Source organism: Melospiza georgiana, chromosome 21 (assembly GCF_028018845.1).
Source record: "Melospiza georgiana isolate bMelGeo1 chromosome 21, bMelGeo1.pri, whole genome shotgun sequence".
In the NCBI taxonomy this organism is placed as follows: domain Eukaryota; kingdom Metazoa; phylum Chordata; class Aves; order Passeriformes; family Passerellidae; genus Melospiza; species Melospiza georgiana.
In genome coordinates this window covers 4,804,107-4,820,191 of record NC_080450.1, presented here as the reverse complement: position 1 = coordinate 4,820,191, position 16,085 = coordinate 4,804,107, and the positions used below count along the sequence as shown (strand labels likewise).

Sequence of the window (16,085 nt, the reverse complement as noted above, 5' to 3'; positions counted from 1 at the left end):
TTCCCGACTGTACTAACGGGGTGACACCTGGAAACGGCACGTTCCTGGCCCCGGGAGCAGCCCTGGCACTGCCGGTTCCCGGCTGCATTAACGGGGTGACAGCTGGAAACGGCACGTTCCTGTCCCCGGGAGCAGCCCTGGCACCCCGGTTCCTGGCTGCATTAACGGGGTGACACCTGGAAACGGCACGTTCCCGGCCCCGGGAGCAGCCCTGGCACCCCGGTTCCCGGCTGCATTAACGGGGTGACACCTGGAAACGGCACATTCCTGTCCCCGGGAGCAGCCCTGGCACCCCGGTTCCCGGCTGTTCTAACGGGGTGACAGCTGGAAACGGCACGTTCCCAGCCCCGGGAGCAGCCCTGGCACCCCGGTTCCCGGCTGTACTAACGGGATGATAGCTGGAAACGCCACGTTCCCAGCCCTGAGAGCGGGGAGCAGCCCTGGCACCCCGGTTCCCGGCTGCATTAACGGGGTGACAGCTGGAAACGGCACGTTCCTGGCCCCGGGAGCGGCCCTGGCACCCCGGTTCCCGGCTGTTCTAACGGGGTGACAGCTGGAAACGGCACGTTCCCAGCCCCAAGAGTGGGGAGCAGCCCTGGCACCCCGGTTCCTGGCTGCATTAACGGGGCACAGCGCAGCGCCGTCCCCAGCACCGCGTCCCAGCCCAGCCGCTCCGCAGCGGCACCGTGCGAGCAGCAGCATCCTTTCCTCGCGCTCCCTCTCCTCTCCCTATCTGTATTTTGATAACTTTGATCCTCCTTTTCTCCTCTGCCCGGCCCTCGCCAGCCTTTCCTGGAAGCTGATTTTATCAACTCTAAAATAGGAGTTACAAAAGCTCTCCCTTAGCAAGCCCTGCGCAGTGCAATTCCCCCGGTGCGTTTTCCGTGCGGTTCCCATATTATTAAAATAAAAACTGCATTGTTAATGCTGGCCTTGGAATTAGAAATGACATGTAATGTTTACTGTTTTACACCCTAAATATTGCAGAAGTGGGCACAAGTAAGGAAACATTACACAGCCACAGGATGTTTTTGTAGTTATCATGAAAGCCGTCATACTGCTAAAGTCAAAGTGAATTAGCAAATAGCCAAAATGATAAAAGAATATCTGCTTCAATCAGAAGGCCTCCCTCTGAAGTCTGTGAGGCTTCTACTTCTGAGGCATGTGAAAACTTCTGAAAATTCTGCCCCCGGGGATAGTCCATGTTTAGGCAGCTGACTTCAGGATCCTATTTTTGGAGCCTTTGGTTGAGATTTTAAATTGGATTTTTAGTGGGAATGGTGCCCAAATTGGTGCTGTAGGATCTTGAAGGCTTTATCTAAAATCAAAAAGAGAAAAATGGGAGGTATATCACTCATTTTCTGGGGATATGCTCCTTTGTATTAGATTTTGTATACCATAAAAGAGAAATGCAACATCGATAAGTGTCTTTTTAATTTTTGCAGAGCATCTTTAAGGAATCATTGTAGCCTTCCATATCACTGGTTTCCTTCACTGTCTTTTAGAATGTCCCTGGTAGGATTTAATAAAGTATAAATAGCTGTCTCCTTGGAGTGCTTCAGCACAGCTAAAAGTACATTTTTATAAGATCCTATTCGTGGCATGTACAGTACATTGTTTGATTGTAAAATAAACATACCCTCAGAGATATAACTGTGAGGGGTTACAGCGTGCTGATAGATCTGAACTAAATGACAGTACTTCTGATCTGTTCCTGAGGATGGGATCCTGATGAAGTGGTTCAGGTTGGAGCAGTATATCTTCTGCTTGGAGTCCAGTGCAGCTCAGTGTTGGATTCAGTTGGAATCCAAGATTAGAAACCAGAGTTAGGAACAGATTCTGAAAATAAAGGCCATGAGCACGTCTGGCTCAGAATATGCACCTTGCAGAATGGACAACCTAATATTCAGTAAGCATAGATACCAAATCTGAAGGGAAAGCTGGAAGAGTTACCGCTTGTAAAATACGTAAAGATCTTCTAAAAACCTTAGCTACAATTAACGTATTTTCCTAACCCAGCTGTATTTGTCCTGTATTTCTGCAGGTCAGATCTTGCCAGCAAACCGGAACACACCAAGCCCCATTGATCCTGAGACTATCCAAGTTCCTGTGGGCTACGAGCCTGACCCTGCAGATCTTGCTCTGTCCAGCATTCCTGGCCAGGAGATGTTCGATCCTCGCAAGCGCAAGTTCTCCGAGGAGGAGCTGAAACCCCAGCCCATGATTAAGAAAGCTCGCAAAGTCTTCATCCCAGATGACCTGAAGGTAATTTGGAGCTGGTGACGAGGTGATTCCTGCAGGGTCTCTGACATTGCTCACTGAGGTACAGATTTGGAGCATGAATCTGTTTTGTCATGTAAGGGAGATCTTTCCATGTAAATCTGGCTTTGCTGTAGAATAAAAGTGTTCAGGGTTCTGGATGAGACTGAAGGGAGGATGTCCCTTATTAGTTATGCAACAGTTGAAATTCATGAGCTCAGTATTCATTTCCTTTGTATGCCAGAAACTTCCTGCTTGACCTTGGACAAGCTTGCTTTGTCCCATGTTTCCCACTTATGAAACAGCCTGATCGTGTTTCCTTTTTCTTCATCCTGTCTCTATTCATATTTCCTTTTTCTTCATCCTCTGTCTACTCAGCACAGGCTGTGAATCCTTCAAGGAGAATGGAGGACCCTGATGACATACTGAAGTATATTGTGTCTTATTGGGAAGTTTCTGTAGTTCTGTGTTTAATAATGAATGAGAGCACTATAGTAAAAGCTATTTCATTAATATATATTCACTAATCCAGGTGAAAGAATCTAGACAAGTGGTAGGAAAACAGAAGAAAACAGAATTTTTCTGCTGAGAGGTGTGTTTTAATACAATATGTAAAATACAACATGACATCAATATTTTAGAAGAGTCTGTGCCACTCACTGCTTCTGAGATGTGAAGAGCAAAGTGCATGAAGATAGCAAGAAAATTAATCAACTGATCCAGGTTATCAAACACTCTGAATATTATTTGCAAAGTTGTTTTCCTGGTATGTGCTTTCCACGAGGATCTCTTTTATCAGAGGCAGTCAGGGCAGAATTTCATTCTGCTGTTGCTACTGCCCCCAAGAGACACAGCCTGGGAGCCTGTTGGAGTCAGTGGGAATCCCTGGCTGCATGTGCAGGGCGCCTGGGATGCCATGTGTTTGCACCAGATTGATAGCATTAGGGAAAGAAGCTATTTTTATCCCTAAGCATGCTGTGGTGCGAGTTAAAAGCACAGAAATCACAATTGCAGTCGTGTTCAGGTTGCTGTCACTCAGCTTTCCTTTGCAAAGCTTTGCCTGCACCTTGTTGCTTACCTGGGCAAGTTCTGCTGCCTGTGATGCCCTGCTGGGGTGCAGTGCCCAAGGGAGAGGTATTTGCTGCAGGAATGGCTGGAGTTTCTCCCTTTGTCACGTCTCCCAGGTGCCCTTTTCCATCAAAGCAAGCTTTTGGCAAGCTGTTGGCCAGAGGTGGAGCCCAGCAGCGCAGCACAGGAGGGAAGCAGGAGCTCAGGGTCTCTCATTCCCTCAGGATCATCCCATCACTTGCCCTTGACTCGTTTCAGAGTGCTTGACCCAAGTGCTGCTCCTGCCCTGGCATGTGGAGCCTCTGGGTTTTGGGGGAGGGTAAGCAGATTAGAGCAGTCAATCGTCTCTGGGCTGCATGTGATTTGGAAATGCCAGCCTTACCTCTTTCAGGCCTGGATTAAGGGATTTGCCATAGCAATTTGTTAAAATAAAGAGGGATGAAGCCTAGGTGGCACACTAATAAATTGCTTAAAGCTGATTTTTATGGAGTGAATTGAGATGGGAAATTATAAACAAGATTTGGGTCACAGCTTTTTGCTCCATGCTTGTTTTTTCGGAGGATTTTACTGGGGCACATCTACGTACAGGTGAAGAGCCATTTAGAGATAATGCTGGCTCCAGATCAGCATTCCTGCACTCTGTGTTGAGCCAAACTGGTAGAAAGCAGTTCAAGAGCCCTCCTGCCAGCAGTTGTTTTGCTCCTGCTGTGCCTTGTGCAGCAGCAGAAGGTGCAGAGCAGCAGGATTGGGATGGCCACAAGGACTCAGGAGTGGTGGATGTTTGCTCAGTGCAGCAGAGGAGCAACTGGGTCTCCTGCCCTGTGCTGGTCCTTGGGAGCTGCACAGGGAAATGGAAGCATGTTAGGATGGAGAAAGAGGGAGTTTGAACTCTGTGACATGGCCAGGCAGAGTTTGAGAGTTGAGTGCTGCATCACTCATACTCTGCAGGGGACAGAATTTCACTTTTCACAAGAGATTCTACCTGCATTTCTATTTCCTGAGTTGTTCCAAAGTTCTAGAACTTAATTCAGTTATGAAGCAACGTGAAAACTGCCATTTTGCTGAAGGCCACTTCGTTGGAAGAGTGGAAAAATCAGGTGAAATTCAGTCCTTACTTCAAGTCTTTGATACACCAATGCGGTAAGGTAATCTAGAGGCAAATCTTCAGGGATAACACTTTGGGAATGTGTTAGCTTATGAAACCTCACGGAGTAGTGGACCTATTTCTGTCCAATGTTTTTTTTTTCCACAGCCAAAGCCTATTGCACTAATCTCTGTGGTTGGTCCCAGAGCAGCCATGATCATTGTGCCAAGGAATCCTCTTGTGGTGACAGTGGTGCAGACAGGAACATTTTGGGGCTCTGTAGAGTGCTTTGAACATTAAAAAAGAGCAGAACAGTGGATGAAATGGGTGATAGCAACACAGAGAGTGGACCAGGTGTTGGCTGGCAGCGCTGAGCAGGGCCAGAGGTAACTTAGTGCTGCTGCAGCCACTGTTCAGGGTGAGTCACGGCACACGGAGGTGGATGTGCTAACTGGGTCAGCCTAGATGGGAGATGGATTGTACCTCCGGAACATTGCTTCACTTTTCCTGGGAGGAATTCCCTGTCAGGAGGATGAGGGGGTTAGTGTAAACATTTTGACAGAAGCATGTGAGGGCACCTGCGCTGCCAGGGCGGATTGTGCCACACAAAGCTGCAACTGCGGCCCCGCCGTGCCCCGGGCGACGCCGCGGCCTGCGCGGTCCGGAGCGGCTCCCGGCGGGCAGCTCTGCCTCTAGCCCAGTGTAACGCCTTTGTTTGCCTCTCTGTGTGTCTCACGAGCAGGATGACAAATACTGGGCCCGGCGCAGAAAGAACAACATGGCGGCGAAGCGCTCGCGGGACGCGCGGCGGCTGAAGGAGAACCAGATCGCCATCCGCGCCTCCTTCCTGGAGAAGGAGAACTCGGCCCTGCGCCAGGAGGTGGCCGACCTGCGGAAAGAGCTGGGCAAGTGCAAGAACGTCCTGGCCAAGTACGAAGCTCGGCACGGCCCCCTGTAAATCCCAGCTGGGGGAGGTGGGGTGTTTTGGGTTTTGTTTTTTTTTTTCTTTTTTCTTTTCTTTTTTTCTTTTTTTTTTTCTTTGTTGCGGGTTGGCATTTGACTAGATGGACAGTGTGTTTCCTGTTTGATAGCACCGCACCCAAACCAACCTTTCTGTCTTCAGCACTTTACCAGAAGCAGAAACAAAACTGACTTAACGTTGGTTTTTTTGTTGTTGTTTTTTTTTTTTTTCTTTTTGTTTGCGTGTACGTGTCCCTGCGTGTGTGTGTGTGCACACGTGTGTGCCCAGGTCTGTGTCTGTGGGTGTGCATGTGCGTGGCTGTGCGTGTGCGTGCGCATCTCAGCACTTCCCATTTTTATCAGCCCTCTTCAAAGGGTGCCACATTTTTACCTGGACTGTTGAGAACCGCCATAGTAAGCTTTTTATTATATATATATATTTTTTTTTTTTCCTTCAGTGCTGCTTCAGAGTAGGGGTTTTATGTTCTCGTAATCAGTTCCATCCTCCTGATTTACTTGGAAAGATCCCGGCATAAATTACAAAAAAAAAAAAGAAAAAAAAAAAGAAAAAAGAAAAAAAAGGTAGATCTCAGTTTTTTTCGAGAGTAACAAGCTATCGTTTTAAGTCTGTCTAATCAGAAAAGTTAACATGCTAATAAAGTGCACAAATAATAATTTAGTACTACACTGCAGAACTATTAATTTATAGATCGCTTTCGTTGTATTTTTAAGTTTTGGTAATAATTGTCTTCAGATTTAAAAAGTGCTGTTAGCCTGAGTTTAGCTATACTCATGATAGATCCCATAATGGCTTCTCTGTAGCTACTAAGGTTCCTTTTCTCTCCACGGACCCCAGGTAGGTAGGTAGGAGTTGTTGGTAGGGCGCAGAGCGTGTTCCCTGCACTGCCTGTACCTGAAGCAATAATCCTGCGTGCATGCTGCCCGGATGTTCCCCGTGGGCGTGGGGTGGTTCCCTACCCAACAGCAGCCTCCATGTCTTCAACAAGGAGTTCCAAAAAGTCCCAGACGCGTTCCCATGAGCTGGGACACGTCCCCGTGCTGTGCTGGCTGTGTCCCTGCCGTGGGGCAGCGCATGTGTGAGGGGCAGGATCGCTGGTTGAAAATGAGAACAAAATTCAATAGCGTCAAATCAGATCTGATGTTGAAATCAGAGGGGCTTTTCTGTTTTCAGTTAGTTACTCCATTTTGTGATTAAAAGTTGAATAAATACCTAAATTCAGTTGGTTTTTTTCCCACGTTTTGTAATATATTTTCTGTGGATTATATCTTGCTGTTTTAAAAAAAAAATCACTTTTATTCAGTTAGAAGAAGTCACTGGTTTGCAAAGCCCATTTTTCCTTAGTGATTGTTGTTTTGAGTGTGACATGAACTGATGGTTCTGAACTTCATTGTTTTAAACTGCTTTTGAACATGTATGTTCTAATATAAAGTGGACTTCTGAAAAATGAATGTAAGAGACACTGGTGTATTTCAGAGGGGGATGGTGTTGTCATATACTGTGGTTAATCCGATCAATCTAAGTGTTTACTCTAGACCAAAAGGATAGATATTATAAAATGTATAAAGTTTATACAGAATAATTATAGTATGTTCGTTTTGTACAGTATTTTTCAAGTACAAATACTGACAATGTATTTTGAAAGACATATATATAGCAAAAAGAAAAAGCTATTCCATGTTTAAAATATATAGCAAAGATATATATTCTCCATTATTGTATAGAAAGGAAATGCTTAGGGGTTTGTTGGTTGTTGTTTTCTTCTTTTTTTTCTTAATCCATAATTTTAAGCCTGGCACACTGGCATGTTCTGTGCTTTAAATTAAATTTTTATGGAAGTAATATGGCTTTCCAGGATTTTCCATATTACTGAAAAAGAGAGACTTTTTTTATTTTTCATCAGAAACACATAAAGAAACTGTTTAACAGGGACAAAGCACAACATGGATTTTAGTCAACTATTGATTGGACATTACAACATTTTGTAATGGCAGAAAAATAATATATAACACAAAACCACTCATCGTAATTTCCAATCTGCTGCTGCTGCTAGAATCTGTTTCCAGCTGAATTTTTTCGTTACAAACAGCTGAGATCCTGTACACAGCTCTGTGTACTGCACACAGTTAGTAACGTGAGGAAAATACGGTGCTACGTCTTGCTCTCAGTTTTCTAAGCGTTCTGACTTTATTTTCGAATAAAAACGTTGTTCATTCCATTAAATCATTATTCATGCTTCAGGAGATGGCTGCAGAGAACTCAGCATTTTGGGTCAGCATTAAAGCACCCTTGCATGGATGGCATTTCTCCAGTATTTTTCCACAGACATACCTGGCTCGTCGGTGTCCTGTAAGGTGCAGTGCTTGCCCATTTGTGCAGCAAATCGAGTTTCCAGGTGCTGCAGAAGGTCTGAAAGGCAGTGAGTTATCCCCTGAAGGTGGGCAGGAGGCCCTGCAGGGTCAGGAGGGCCTGGCACAGGTGGGGTCTCTGCTGCAGCCCCTTGGGAATGCCCCTGGTGTTCCCTCTGGAAAGGGAAGGTGATGAACGCACCTTCAGCAGCAGCACAGCAAACTGCAGCAGGCTCCAGCCACCCCCACAAAGGGGGATTTTGCCCCAAGAGCAGGGTGAGGTCACTGGTGCCACTGCCAGTGACCACAAAACTTTGTGTAACGTGCAAAAGGCAGCTTGGGAAAGGAAAAAGAGAATTCTTCTGTTTCTTAGGGCAGGGAAGGGGTGTGGGAAGCGGTTGAAGGGTGGGTATCAGGTTTATTGAGGCAGGGCCACGGAGGAGCACAGGGTTCTGGCTCTGCCTTGCCCAGCAGTCCCAGAGCCACTTTGGTGCCTCCCCATGGTCCCATCCCAGCCCTGGGAGTGTCACGGCTGCCACAGCCTCTCCTCTGGGACGGGGAGAGAGGAGCCCGTGCGGCTCTCCCCATTCCCCGTGGGCCTCGGGCACTCTGGCTGCTCTGGAAAGCTCACCTGGGAAAAAAAAAAAAATTTTAAAAAAAGGCAGAATGTGTGGGCTTAAAATTTGGAAAATCCCCAAGTTCACTATCCAGGTTGTCTCCCTGAAAAAACAATGAAAATAAATAAATGGAAGTTCAGCTCATTTTTCAGTTCCCGAGGACGGCTCAGCTGGGCTCATCACACCTCTGATGGCTTCGTTGCTCATGAAGGAGCTTTTAGGTATAAGAAATTGTAATTTTATAAAAATAGAAATATATATATATTTGCAGAATAATTAATAGCTTATCTAAATAATTCACTGACCTCTATTACACTATAAGCATTGGTAAAATGCTTGTCTTCTCTTTCATTTTTTGCTGAACCTTAGAAGTGGATTTTTTTCTTTTTACAAAAGAATGCCCTCTAGAAATCAGTGGGACTGGAGATGGATTTGTGCATCCGAGCACCTTGGGGCTCTCTGTGGAAAGCCCGTGGCACAGGAGGGGGGGTGAAGTCACTAAACCAAGCACCATGGAAATAATTTCTGACTTGAATCCACAAAAGCAAGAAATTCAGAGTGCAGGGGAGGAGCCGGAGCAAGCACCAGGGATGGGATCAGTTCAGACCCCTCTCATTTGAATATCTTGCCTCTGTGGGTTTGCAATACCCCCAATTATTGCTTTAAAATTATTTTTGCAGGTAATTTTACAATAGAGATGTGCAGTTTATTTTTATTTTGTTGACTTTTTTATGTGAAGAAAAGAAAATTATATTAAAAATTATATTAAAACTTATATGCGATCAACCATCGTATTTCTGGCAACACCACAAGACAGAATTAAATACAAGTTTAACAAATAGATCAAATTATCTGTATGACAAGAAATGGTTTGCATCCTGTATGCTGTTCAGCCCAAATCTTTTTTTTTTTTTTGTCTGTTATTCTTAATGTTTAATAAACTTTTAAATTTTTCTTCTCTCAGCTGTGTGCTTGTTTTGGTGTATCAGGGCTTTTGGGAGGGAATTTTATCTCCCCCATCCTCTGGTCTGTCCCACCAGGGTTGGGTATAACCACAGCAAATGTGCATTTACAGGAGATCAAATAATTCAAATTATACCATAATGAGTACTGTTTACTATTTTAACAAACATATTTTATATTTATATATAAAAGTAATAAAGTGGTACAGTGGAAGCACCATTTCCATATATACATTATACACTTTATATATTATGAGATGTGATCATGTTTTAATTCACTGTAAATTCATACAGTAAATTCATAAAAATGCTGCATATCAAGGAGAACTTTTTATTGTAGCATGCAACTTAACCTATTAATTTTACTCTCCATTATAGGTAATATTTTATATGGACCACATGATATACGACAGGCTTTTAGATATGTAGTTTATATAAAGATACAGCCTGAGAGAGAAAAACTATAATTCAGGACTAATGCTTCCTGTATACAGGTTATTAAACATGTGTGCATATGTATCTGTATATTTATAGCAGGGTATAGAGCATGTTATATAGGCACACCTAACTATAAAAGTCTGCATTTTAAATACACAGTACCTATTGTGCACAAAATGTATGTTTTAATAATACACTGACTCAGTCTCCCCTCTGTGTGCATGCTTTCATTAGTTTTAAATATATAGCTGTAATATAAATGAATATATTTTAATACACACATTAAAGATATGTGTGTGTCCCTAAATTTATAAATATATAAATTAAAATTTCATTTTCGTATGCCATGTTTATAATAATTGCTTTCAGCTTCCTACTTTTTTACACCTTTATAAATATATCAATAGCTTCATTAATACAAAAGTTTTTAATGAGACAGAGATTGTATTTGATCCAATAGCCACACACATACGTGCACCTGCACAAGCACATTCATCTCCGTGCATCCATAGAGTATGCACTGGCTAATTATACTTTCATAGAGAACATTTAACAGCACTTATTTTATTAATAAACCTTTATAACTTTTGAAAAAAATACATATTCATTTTATTGCTATAAAGTATGGTTTTGCCATATATGTTATGCACAAACTATAATTGCTACAATACACAAACTCAGCGTGAGCACACACACCCTTGTAGCTCTTTCTCTCTATGTTTTATATATTTACAAGTTTAATAACTATCTCATTTAGTCTGCCACAATTTACTACTTGAATAAAACTTTTTAATACACGCAAAAAATATTTTATTGTTAGGTCTGAATTATGCATAAGAGATGTCCTAATGTATGTACACACTCAGCAGTGTGCCCATGTAGCTCTGGGTGTCTGTAAACTGTGTGTATGTATATATATATATAGAGTTTATATACATAAAATATATATCTATATGTATATATACACTACATATATATATGTAAATATATATATGTAGTATGTCGTATACACTGATATAAACTCTGTTATATTTTCATACAGCACACTTAGCAGAATTTAATAATCTAGGTTAATATTTTTATATAGATCTATATGTATATACACTCTACATATATGTGTGCAAATATATATATGCAGTGTGTCCATATACTGTTGTATACACTGATATAAACTGTTATATTTTCATACAGCATACTTGGCAGAATTTAATAATCTAGGTTAATATTTTTTGTATTTCAAATTGTGTATTTTATTGCTGTAAAAGTCTGGTTTTACTGCACGTTCTATATTATGCACACACACATATATATACACACGTGTGCGCTCCCCTTCCTCTCAGAATTTCTGTCTAGTCAGAAATTTAATTTTTATTTCCACATAGCATATGGAAAAGAATTAACAAGGTTTCTGATATTTTTGCAAGAAGATTCATCTAAAAATTGTCATCATTAACAGGTAAAGATCTGAGTATAAATATTGAGTATATGTTGTGCACAAAGATGTGTTTTAATAACCCTGAAACGCTTCCTGTGGCTTCAGTGTACACACACGTGTCTCTGTCACTGAGGTTTCCATGTACACACTCAGCACAGGTTTAAACAAAAGGGATTTATTTTTACCCAGAGACACGTGTATAAAATGATGTGATTTAAAGGTTAAAATTCATATTTTCATATTGTGTTAAAGGCTAGATTTATATTTTTTTTTAAATATATGAAGTAGATTTTATTTATTATGAAAATTAATAGATGTGATATGGGACACGGCATGTGTTTCTTCTAATACACACACTCACCCTGTCTAGGTGTTTGTGCACATTTATCTTTACATGCACCCAACTAGAGACATTTAATAATTATATTTCACACTGCCAACTCAACAGCATTTTCTTCATTAATATGGATTTAGAGCTTTTTGTATCCTATTGCTACAAAGATTATATTTGCCATATATGTTATTTATTATGTACAAAATATAGTTGTTATAATGCAGAAACACACAAGACCTCCTTGACTGCCTGTGTGTGCTTTTAGTAGCCTTATTAGAATTATATTTTTATATAACATATGGAACAGATGATACATAAAACATGTTTTTTGGAGATGTTTTATTTCTTATTTACTTTATATGACCAGATTTTCACATATTATGAGGTATTTATTAGTACACGTTTACATATTCAGAGAAAATTTAAGAGGTCTTATTAATGCAGCATAGTTAGTAGCATAAATATACTTTAATATGTAAATATTTAACATAAACGATCTCCTCTCCACCCCAAGCCCAGGAGGCACATCCCAAACACATCTTTATGAGGAGCCAAGGGTTTGTTTGGAGTAGTTTTGCAGAGTTTTTGCCACTTTGAGGTCTTAGTGCTTTTGTTTCAACCCACCTGCTTTGACTTCTGGGTAAATTTAGTGGATTTAACATTTCTGGGGTCATTCATGGATGAAATTATCCCAGAAAATTCATGATTTCAAAATTCTTAAAAAAGACTGGAAAAGTCCTGAGGTGTTCCCTTGGCCGGGCACAGCCCCAGCCTTAGGGCTGGCTTTGCTGTTCCTTTTTAACTCCTTTTACTCCAGTCCCAATTTTCATGGAACCTGTGAGAACTCCAGAATCTTCGAGATGCTTTAAATCCTCTATCACCCTTGCCCAACTGCTTAAAAGAAATTAATCCAGAGCCTAATAAAGACACAGCCATACCCCATGGCAAGTCTGGATGGCAAAAACCGAATCCTTGATACTGCATTTAAGAGGAATAAATAGGATTTGTCACTGTGACTGCGACCGGTGCGTTTCCGCGGCGTATTGGGATTTTTTTAAAATATGTAATCGCTCCTAAATGCAAATGTGGGAAATGGCAGAGATCCCTGTGGGAACGCCGGGAGCCCCTCGGAGCCGACAGCAGAGGTCACACGAGAGCCGTGCGCGGCTCCGAGCGCGGGGATCGCTCCAAAGCAGCTCCAGCCTTTCCTCCGAGCATCCCCGCATCCTCCCTCGGTGTCTCTGAGCCTCCCGCCCCGGGGCAGCCGCTGCAGGTGGGACCCGGGGAGATCCGAGCCCCGGTGGGACACACACGGTGTCAGTGACGCACGGTGTCGGTGTCACACAGTGCTAGTGTCACACAGTGTCCGTGTCACACAGTGTCGGTTTCACACAGTGTCGGTGTCACACAGTGTCCGTGTCACACAGTGTCACACAGTGTCAGTGTCACACAGTGTCGGTGTCACACAGTGCCAGTGTCACACAGTGTCACACAGTGTCAGTGTCACACAGTGTCGGTGTCACACAGTGCCAGTGTCACACAGTGTCCGTGTCACACACAGTGTCCGTGTCACACAGTGTCCATGACACACAGTGCCAGTGTCACACAGTGCCAGTGTCACACAGTGTCAATGACACACAGTGTCCGTGTCACACAGTGTCCGTGTCACACAGTGTCGGTGACACACGGTGTCGGTGTCACACAGTGCCCGTGTCACACAGTGCCAGTGTCACACAGTGTCAGTGTCACACAGTGTCGGTGACACACAGTGCCAGTGTCACACAGTGCCAGTGTCACACAGTGCCGGTGTCACACAGTGCCAGTGACACACACAGTGCCAGTGTCACACACAGTGTCAGTGTCACACAGTGTCCGTGTCACACACAGTGTTGGTGTCACACAGTGCCGGTGTCACACAGTGTCGGTGTCACACAGTGTCCGTGTCACACAGTGCCAGTGTCACACAGTGTCAGTGACACACACAGTGTCCGTGTCACACAGTGTCACACAGTGTCGGTGTCACACAGTGCCAGTGTCACACAGTGTCCGTGTCACCTCAGCAGTGCCACCACTCTGCCCGAGCCCCTGTCGGACACCGGGGCAAGACTGAAGGGACTGAGTTTGTTGAAGTCCGGGGCAGAAGGAAGCACGGGAAGAAGTGAGACTCCAGCCACAGAAAACCTGCCTGAAGGGCTCTTCTCTGAGCTGCTGCACACAGGACAAGGAGTAACAAGCTTAAAGTACAGCAAAGAAAACAGTGCTTGGGCAGCCAGAAAAAACCCAAAAATCAAAAGGGCAGCGGGTGAAACATTGAAATAAACTGCCTGGGAGGATTGTGAAATCCCCATTATTAGAGGCTTTTTAGAACTAGCCTGTCAGGACTGACAGGCAGACTCCATCCTGCCTGCAGGCAGAGGAGGGGCTAAAAATATCTCACCGTCCCTTCAATCTTTATTTTCAGCGTTTGAGCAGAAGGCAGATTAAGCTGCTCAGCACCACCATCAGCTTCAAGACAAAAGCCGTTTCCATTCAAACAAATTCATCTATTAAGACACATATTAAAAAAAAAAAATTAATATTCCCCTCCTGGACCAATCCTGAGCTTCCCATGTTCATGGGTTTTGATTAGAGAAGAGTTCCCACAGCAACAACGTTCAATCCTCCAGCATTTAAGATGCTACAAAATCCTTGCTGGTTGAATCCAACAGTGCCACAGGTTCCCCATGTTCAGTGGGTGTTGTGGGTTGGGTTTCAGTGTTTCAACATCCAGAATAACTACTGCTCTCCATCCAAACATCCTGTGGGCTGCTCTGAATGTCCTGCTGGCTGTGTCACAGCAGCCACATCTGGTCACACCTCTGGGCCACCCACCCGACAGTGAGGAGGTGCCTGCTGCAGCTAAAGCCACTCATTCAGTCAGTCTCTACCAACAGCTTTGCACCTCTGAAAATTTAAGGGAGATTTGCAGAGGCACCTAGAGGATTTGGGCACTCAAATCCATGCCAGCAGAGCATGCTGAGCAGCAGAGACAGCTGAACAGATCCCTCTGAGAGCACATGGGCTTCATTAGCCAGGGATGTGACTTATGTTATGAAACTGGCCTCTCTGCCAGCCTTTTGCAACAGGATTTTGGTTCCCAGCTTATCCTCAGGAGCCAGCACCCTGCTTCTGCAAGGGAAACAAGCACTGCCACCCTTCCTGCCCAGCATAGACAGCAGGAGGATGCCTGGGCTGGAAACAGCCCAGGGATGGACACCCAGCTCAGAACCAAAACACCACCCAAAGGGGAATCTGAAAGCTTTTACCAAGAGAGCCCTGCTTTCCCTGGGGCTTTGACCTGTGAGTGGAACTCTGTGTGTCCAGCTCTGTGCTGAATCGGGTGTTTAGCCCCAGGACAGTGTCACCATGCCACTGCTGCTTGTGCCACTTGGGCAGTGCTGGCAATGCCAAGGTAAAGGCATCCCAACACTTCCAAGAGCCAGGACAAGCTGGGGAACCAAAATCCTGTTGCAAAAGGCTGGCAGAGAGGCTGGTTTCATAACCTAAGTCGCATCATTGGCTAATGAAGCTCATGTGCTCTCAGAGGGATCTGTTCTGCTGAGAAATCTCAGGTGTCTCATGTCCATTCCCTTCCCTCTGAGAGTGGCTGGTGAATTTATTCAGACAAATGATGACAGAAACACCCCCAAGCAGCAGGATGGAGGAGCACAGTGGCCAATGGCAAGGCTGAGGAAGGGAAGGCAGAGAGCACCCACAGCCTGGAGGCAGCTCTGCTGCGCCATCCTGATCACTCTTTTGTCAACCATTTTTAGCTTTAACCTCATGGCACCTATTGATGGGTGAAAGCAATCAGCAGCACGGCCCAACATCCTGTGCTCTTCAAAAATAGCAAAGCATGGAGAAAAGGTTTAGTCAAGCACATGATGTGACCATGACAGCCTCGGCCTTCAGGGACATCTTGTGGCTGAACACACCAGACCCAAGTAAAGAATTGTGTAGAGGTTCTGAGCAGGAAGGGCATTTGAGCAAGGAAAAAAAGCTATGAAAAACTGTAATATCTTCTCTTTAACTTGCTCATTCCAGCCCCAAGAATGTGCATTTTATAGAATATCCTGAGTTGGAAGGGACCCACAAGGGCACTCAAGCCTCCTTGGAAAGGACTTCCTCACCCAGAACTGGGAGATTCTTACCATAATCACAAATAATTCAGAGCAATGTGGAGCAGACAGGATTGGAACAGGAGCCCACCTACCTTTAGATCTCTTTTTGTTAACAGGAAGAAAAATTAATATTGTCTTTGGGCATTCCTGTTTATTTTAAACCAATATGATTCAAACAACCACTCTAATATAAATACTTAAAGGTAGCCCTTCATTTAGTAGAATTATTTTTTGAGGCAGAGGATATTGTGTTATAAAAACATGATCTAAGAATATATGCAGTATTCAGAGTACCTGCTGCATCTCAGACATTTTCTGGAAAGGTCCATCTGAAATGTTTGCTATCTCTGCTTTATTTAAATTCAGCCTACTTGTTGCACTTCTAAAACCTAGAGGCATGG

General features: G+C 43.8%; 1 protein-coding gene across 1 annotated transcript in view; it reads left to right on the top strand.

The window, feature by feature from the left end:
- Positions 1 to 9,318, top strand: part of HLF (HLF transcription factor, PAR bZIP family member) — a 36,378-nt gene extending 27,060 nt beyond the window's left edge. The window contains exons 3-4 of the mRNA XM_058038881.1: positions 2,045 to 2,265; positions 5,154 to 9,318. Of these exons, the coding sequence (XP_057894864.1) occupies positions 2,045 to 2,265; positions 5,154 to 5,369 (437 nt within the window). The 3' untranslated portion in view covers positions 5,370 to 9,318. The remainder of the gene's footprint in view (positions 1 to 2,044; positions 2,266 to 5,153) is intronic.
- The last annotated feature ends 6,767 nt before the right edge of the window (positions 9,319 to 16,085 follow it).